Source organism: Macrotis lagotis, chromosome 1 (genome assembly GCF_037893015.1).
Source record: "Macrotis lagotis isolate mMagLag1 chromosome 1, bilby.v1.9.chrom.fasta, whole genome shotgun sequence".
Classification (NCBI taxonomy): Eukaryota; Metazoa; Chordata; class Mammalia; order Peramelemorphia; family Peramelidae; genus Macrotis; species Macrotis lagotis.
The window spans coordinates 823,924,679-823,932,460 of NC_133658.1; the positions used below are offsets into that span (position 1 = coordinate 823,924,679).

Here is a 7,782-nt window from a genome sequence, read left to right on the forward strand (position 1 = left end):
ATTTAGCAAAGTGTCGGTACTTTGAATGGCATTATTTAAATAGCAACTACAATTTAAATGTTAGCTATCATTATTATTATTAACTTCTATTATTAAATTAGAAATTCATTTACAAGGGTGGGACCCCTCCCCTTCAAAATAAGTTGAAAAACTTTTGCCAAGGATGCATTTAATATAGTAGCTAAACCAATGGCATTTTGGGATTCTAGTTTTTGGCCTCCCTTCTTCAGCATGAATCCCCTCTTCCCCACAGAGAGGGAAAGGTCATATTATTTTTTTCAGTATTCTACCTTCCCTTCAAAAAGCTAAGTTTTATTCTGAGAACTTTCAACTTGTAATATAAACTCTAGAGTTATAAAAAAGAGAAGAGGAAAGGGATGAAATTAGAAAAGAAGTAGGAGAAAGTATGGAATAGAACATGATTAATTCATATTCCTGTCAAATTGCAGAGAATTGGGGTCTCTGAGAGGCCTGCTTTTTCTCAGAGCTGGCTTCTTGAATTCTCATGCACCCACTATGACCCAATCATCTTGAAAATATTCCTCTCAGTGGGAGATTTTTTTCCCCTTACTATCATAATGGTCAAAATTTATATTACTCAAATGACTTTAAAACATGATTTTCCTCCTGGTACTACTACAGCTAAATGGTGCGTCAGAACACTAGGCTTAGAGTTAGGGTGATCCCAGTTCAAATCTGACCTCTGACCCTAACCTATCTGGATTTCCTCAACTATAAAATGGGGATCCTGATAGAACCTAACCCACTTCTGTGAAGAATAAATGAGATAAAATTTGCAAAATGCTTAGTGCCTGACACATGGTAGGCACTGTATAAATGCTAATTGTTATTAGTAGTAGAAATGGAAGGAGTAGGGATAGGACTGGGAGCAGGAGTAGAAACAGCAGTAGCGGTAGCAGAAAGAATAGGAGGTGTAAGTAGCAGCAGCAGTAGGAGGAGAAAGTATAAGAGGAGCCATAGCACTGCAGCAGTAGAGGAAGTAGAAGTAGCAGCAGCAAGGAGCAGCAATAGTATCAAGAGAATATTTGTAAAGTGCTTAGGCCAGTACCTGGCACATAGCAGGCATTATATAAATGCTAGTTATTATTATTATTATTTTTAGGACCAAATGAGAAAATATTTGTAAAATGCTTAATGCAGTTCTGGCACATGGTAGACATTTAATAAATGCTTATTCCTCTGCCCTCCTCCCTCCTTTTCGCAGTAAGTTTGTGTTACCATTGTATAGTAGTGCCCTGAACTTGTGAGATGTTGACATCATGTCCAAATTATCATAATAATTTATAAAAGGAAATGATTTTAGAGACTTCTGCATTAAGATTATAATCTTGCCGACCTAACCAATTACCAAGGCTCACATATTGCTTGCCAACCTTACAACTTGAACATCAGTCAGTCACTGTTAATCACTATAATTTTTTTCTTATTTAAGTCTTGGGAAGATGATTTGGGTTACCTGCAGAGTGGATAATATACAGACAAGTTGACCTCCATTTCTGTTTTTTAGCCCAGAAAGACTCTACTCTATGCTGCCAGTCACCTCAGCAGAGATGGAACCCAACGACAGCTTCGGGGGCACCAGGGAGAACTGCACAGTGGATGACTTCAAGAGAAATTTTTTTCCAGGAGTCTATCTGGTTGTATTTGTCTTGGGGGTCCTGGGAAATGGCTTTTCCATATTCATTTTCCTGCAACCTTCTAAAAAGCCCAAGACAGTAAATGTGTTCATGCTGAACTTGGCCATTTCAGACTTGCTGTTTGTGTGCACACTACCCTTCAGAGCCCACTATTACCTAAAAGGCTCTCATTGGGTGTTTGGAGACATAGCCTGCAGGGTCTTGTCCTATTCTTTCTATGTCAATATGTACATCAGTGTGTATTTCCTGACTGTGTTGAGCATTGTGCGTTTCCTGGCCACTGTGTGTCCCTTCAGGCTCTTGCATATAACCAGTCTCAAGACTGCCTGGGGCCTGTGTGTGGCCATTTGGATCTTGATCATGGCCCCCTCCAGCCTACTCCTGAGTGGTGGAGCCACCACCAATGGAAAGAGGTCCACCTGCTTGGAACTGAGCCCTAGCAAGATCACCAGGTTGAGGATCCTGAACCACATGGTGATGGTGGTGGGCTTTGTCCTACCTTTCTTCACTTTAACTATCTGCTATCTGCTAATGATCAAGACCCTGCTCAAGGTCAAGATTCCAGAGTCTTCAACTCGAATCTCTTACAAGAAGGCACTGATCACAATCACTATCGCCCTAATTCTATTTGTACTATGTTTCCTGCCCTATCACATACTGAGGACGATCTACCTAACGCAGTGGAAGGAGAACAAGTGCAATGAACAGGTTCATAAGGCTGTTGTCATCGCCATGGCTTTGACTGTGTCTAATAGCTGCCTTAACCCTTTGCTCTACTATTTTGCTGGAGAGAATTTCAAGCAGAGACTAAGAGCAGCATTCAAAAAGGGATATTCACAGAAAAGAATGCACCAGACCTATTTGTATATGGTTAAACAAACAGTGCATGAGTAAGAGAATTTTTTAGAGATTATTTTTCCTGAGGTTGTCATTCTGTATACATTTCTTATACTAGTTTTCATTCATGCCATCACACTGACAACAAAAAACCATGCACATTGACTTTGATTTATTTTTTGAGGCATTTAAAAATGTGTCCTTGAAGCACAATCTAAATCTGACAAAAAAGAATTTGGCAGAAATTTGGTTAAATCTGAAAAAGAAATTTGATAGGAATTTGTTCAAATCTGAAAAAGGTAATTTGGCAGAAATAAATTGGGAAAAAGATGTTTTTAATTAATTTATTTTTCCAGTTATATGTAAAGGTAGTTTTCAACATTCATTTTTGTAAAGTTTTTTCCCCCCTCTCATTCTTTTTTCCCCCCTTCCAAAGATCACAAGTAATCTGACATAGTTTATATATACACAATCATGTTACACATATTTCCATTTAAGTCATGCTGTGAAAGAAGAATCAGAACAAAAGGGGAAAAACCACAAGAAAGAAAAAACAAAAAACATTTTAAAAAAAGTGAAAATAAGGTGCTTTGATCTGAATTTAGACTCCATAGTTCTTTCTCTGGGTGTGGATGGCATTTTCCAACACAATTCTTTTAGAATTGTCTTTGATCATTGTATTGTTGAGGAGAGCTAAGTCTATCAAAGTTGATCTTCACACAATGTTGCTGTTACTGTGTACTGTATATAATGATACTGTATACTGTATACTTCACTGAACATCAGTTCATGTAAGCCTTTCTGGATATTTCTGAAATCCACCTGCTCATCATTTCTTACAGAACAATAATATTCCATTACATTCATCTAACACAACTTATTCAAACCACTCCCCAATTGATGAGCATTCCCTCAATTGCCAATTCTCTGTTACCACAAAAAGAGCTGCTATGAATATTTTTGTACATGTTGGTATTTTTTCCTTTTTTTAAAAATATCTCTGAAATACAGGCCTAGTAGGAAAAAGATATTTAGCTTGGGATAAAAATGCTTGGTAAGCTAATGGGTTTTTTTCTTTTCCTATTGATGAAAAGGAAAGCTCATTGGAGAGGGAAAGTGGAATGAATGGCATATGTGTATATATGTATAAGAATATGTGTGTGTGTGTGTGTGTGTGTGTGTGTGTGTGTATAAATGCCTGTTGATGTTAAAAAAAACAACTTTAAAAAAGAACCAGTTATTGTATGAATGGGATGCAATACTGCTATGGATGGCATGGTGGATGCAGTCATGTCAGCAGAAGTGGTTGAACCTTCTTGACTACAGAGGTGAGAAAAGAAGATGAGCCCTGAGAGAATGGCACCACAGTAATGGGACTCTGGATAACCCACAGAGGATTATTGGGTAGGGAAAGAAGTGGGTATACTTCCTAAAGAATGGAACAAGGATTGCCAGTTTTTGGATATTGGTGCCCTGGGACAAAGTCTAAAAGAAAATCGTACTTAAAATCAGGAAGAATTGAATTCTACATGTTGCACAACTCATTGACTGTGAGACCTTGGGTAAGAATCTTAACTTCAGTTTCTCCACTTATAAAATGGGGAATAATCACAGCAGTTACCTCATAGTTTGTTTTTGGGGAACAAGTTAAGAAATTAACAAGCATGTATTTGACATGTTAACAAGGTTTTATTAAGTGCTAACAATTTGAGGTAGCATAGCTAGTTCCTAGGACAGCTAGGAGGCACAGTGAATAGAGCTTTCTACCTAGAGACAGAAGACCTGAGTTCAAATGTGGCCTCAGACACTTCCTATCTATGTGATCTTGGGCTATTTACTTCCCCCATGGTTTCCTCATCTATAAATGAACTGGAGAAAGAAATGGCAAACCGATTCAGTATCTTTGCCAAGAAAACCCCAAATGGGGTCACAAAGAATGTCAAGACTGAGCAACATTAAGTGTTTCCTACATTCTAAATACTGTGCTAAGATTAGGATCAAGTGAGGTAATATGTAAAGTGCTTTGCAAATCTTAATATACTATATACATGTCCATCATTATTAGTAATTATTATTCATTCCATTGGTTATGGCTCTATTACATGTTTATATAATACACATACTCGGTGTAGGACTGTCTGCATCTAGCCCCTATGAAAAATATGTCACTCAGAATCTCTTAGAGTCATTTAAAATCAATAGGATTATTCATTAGACTTTCTGGTATCATGGAAAGGACATTGAACTTGGAATAGGAAGATTTAGCTTTGCATCTTAGCTCTGCCGGTAGTTGTGGGATCTTAGAGGAAACCAGTGGAATGGGCTTCAAATTGAGACCTGAATTAAGATTTTATGACTAGTACTTGCTAGTGACCATGAAGAAGTGTCATGACCCTTTTGAATTTTAGATTCTTCATCTGTGGGCTCAAATGAGGCTTGTATCTAAAGAGCTTTGCAGGCCTTAAAAATGCCATCAAATTGTTCTAGCTATTGTTATTACCTGTCAACTAACCCCTTTGAGTCTCCCTTTCTTGATCTGTTAGAAATGGGTAATACTTTTGCTGCTTTCCAGCTCTTCAGTCCCATTCTTTACAGTGGGCCCTATAAAAAGGCTTTCAGATAAATGGAGTAAACAAATCCTGCCTAGGTAGAAACTCACTCTGACTGTCTTTGTCTGCCGTCATAATGATTCAAAGCCAAGTTCTTATATTTCAGAAGACCTCTTTCAAAGGTGGCATTTCAATTGGTTTTGAGTATCCCTTAATAGTTGGTACTGTGAGGAAGGACTGGTTTGTCTATTAACAGAGAAGAGCTCCTATCAAGGGAGATTTCTCATGTGAGCTATTTCAGATATTTGAGATTTGCAGAAAAAATGCCCTCATACAAATAGACTGGAGACTCAGTTTAAGTGTGAATGCCTACTTGCATTAAAACCACAGTTTTAATTTTGTTCAAACGTTATTAGGAAAGGGCCCTAGAAAGAGAACTTTAAAGTCCCAGTTCTGTGATTAACTAGTTCTGAATTACTCAACTTCTCTCTAGGTCTTAATTTCTTCATATGTAAAATAAGGGAATGGGACTAAATGAGCTCTAAAGTCCTTCTCAGCTCTAAAGTCTAAAATAATTAGATTATGATATTCAATAAAAGTTTTTCAATTCAATCTAATTGGGCCTGCCTATTACTATAAGAGTAATAGTCAGCTATATGGTGCAATAGATAGAACTCTGGATTTGAAGTCAGGAAGACTTCAGCTCAAATTTAAACTTGGGTACAAGTGACCTTGAGTGGATCACTTAAATTCTGTCTCCCTTAGCTTCCTTTTCTGTAAAATAAGAATGATAACAGTACTCAGATAACTGAAGATAAAATGAGGTAATATTTATTAGGGTTTATGAATGGTAAAATGCTGGTGATTATTATGCTAGTTATATAATTGCTATTTATTATTATAGAGGACTGAATTTGGAGTCAGAGGGCCAGGTTCAAATCCTGACTCTGTAGATTATTATTTGTGATGATCAAAACTCATTCTGCCTTCCTGAATTTTAATTTCCTTAGACTACTTTCCTGTGAGGCAGTATGGTATAGTGGAAAGTGTGCTGGATTTAGAGGAGATGAATTCAAATCCAGATTCTGCTCTATTTGCTATCACCTCGGACCAGTCACTGATTTTCTTGAGTCCTTAGTTTCCTCATCTATAAAAGGAAGGGACTGAATTCAGTGATATCTAAGATCCTTTCCTTCTAACCATCATATTTAATATTTTATAGTCAGAAATATTATTATCATGAATACATTTCCCTAGTGTTTCCTCTTTTCTCCCTACTTTATCATTCCCAGTACTTAAAACCAATTTTGATTCTTTGGGGGGAAAAACACTTCTTATTCAAAATCTTCTTTAGCAACTTCTAATAAGCAAAATGACAAAAATACCAAATGCTCATATGATAAATTTTAGTTTCAAGTTGAAAATGTTTGGGCTTCCAAATTATTATTGAATCTTTAACACTACTATGGACAAAGATGAGCAATAGTTATTATCTGTGCCATTTTCTGCAATGGGCCATTTTGCAATTTCTTTGACACTATTTTGCTAGCCCAAGCATGATCAATGGTTTATATCTAATCGCAGCCATCACTTGCTGTTAAAGAGATGTTTCTAGATTATGATGGTAGCAGAAAGAGGAACAGAGATGAGGAGATGAGAGATGTACCAAGGAGCAATACTTGAACATCCCATACTGAGAACCTAGCCACCAGAGTTAAATAAACCACTGGGTATTTCCGCTGAAGGAAGGGTTGAAGTAATGATAAGCTATTGATGTTATTTCAAGTGGCCATCCTTTTGCACCATCTGAGTGACCTTTCTTGTAACTGTAAAAAGAGAGTGTGCACAGAGTAATTTCCCATTCAATAGTCAAGACAGTCATGGAGCCTGGGCTCCTTTTCCTATAAATCACTTTTCTGTGCTTTACTCTACCATTTGTGAGCTATAATAGACATTTTCATAACACATTCAAACTTATAAGCAAGGGGTTGCCTCTGTGTGTGTTAGTCAATAAACATTCATTAAATACTTTGGTTCAGGACAGGCATCTAAGAACTGGGGGTGGCAGTAATACAAAAAAAGGCAAAGAAGTTAGTTCATGCCCTCAATGAGCTTACAATCTAATAGTGCATGTGAGAAAATCATCTCATCTGGAGCCTCTGAACAGGTAATTTTTTTGAGATCCTTAGATAGAATGCAGTATGCATGCTATATTTATTTTAAAAATATTTAAAATAAAAAGACTGTTTCAATTTAAACCCTTGTTATTTTTTATCATTGAATTTTGTCTTAATGTTCCTATCAGAAGATATTGTGAAGGCTATATAATTGGCTTAAAACCTGCATTATCTGTTTTCAAACTATGAGTCTCTATTGGTCTCTTTCCTGCCTGTTTCAGTAGTGTTGGATTCATTCCTCTGATTATCCCATGCTAACCTCAACCCAACATCACCTTCCAAGCAAAGGAGAGATAGTCCTCTTCTGCATCATGACAACAGGGCTTGACATTCCATTAAGATCCAGCATAGAGTCAAGGACTCTGTTGAATACTTGGTCTGTATTCAAAGAACACCATCCTCTGTAGAAGCAACTCATTCTGGAGCCTTAAGAAAATATGATTGATTTCTTCAAGTTTGGGGAGGTGGACTGAGTGAGAAAACTTCATTCTAAGAACAGTCTCAATCCCACCTGGGTCCATCATCAAAGCTGTGAAAAATAATTGTTGTACCAAGGCAAGG

The 7,782-nt window shown here is 37.1% G+C and overlaps 1 protein-coding gene across 1 annotated transcript in view; it reads left to right on the forward strand.

The window, feature by feature from the left end:
• The window catches only part of CYSLTR2 (cysteinyl leukotriene receptor 2), a 47,720-nt gene extending 40,429 nt beyond the window's left edge, over window positions 1–7,291 (forward strand). Inside the window, 2 exon segments of the mRNA XM_074217129.1 lie at window positions 1,529–2,500; window positions 2,502–7,291. Coding sequence (XP_074073230.1) covers window positions 1,529–2,500; window positions 2,502–2,565 — 1,036 coding nt within the window. The 3' untranslated portion in view covers window positions 2,566–7,291.
• Window positions 7,292–7,782: the final 491 nt, after the last annotated feature.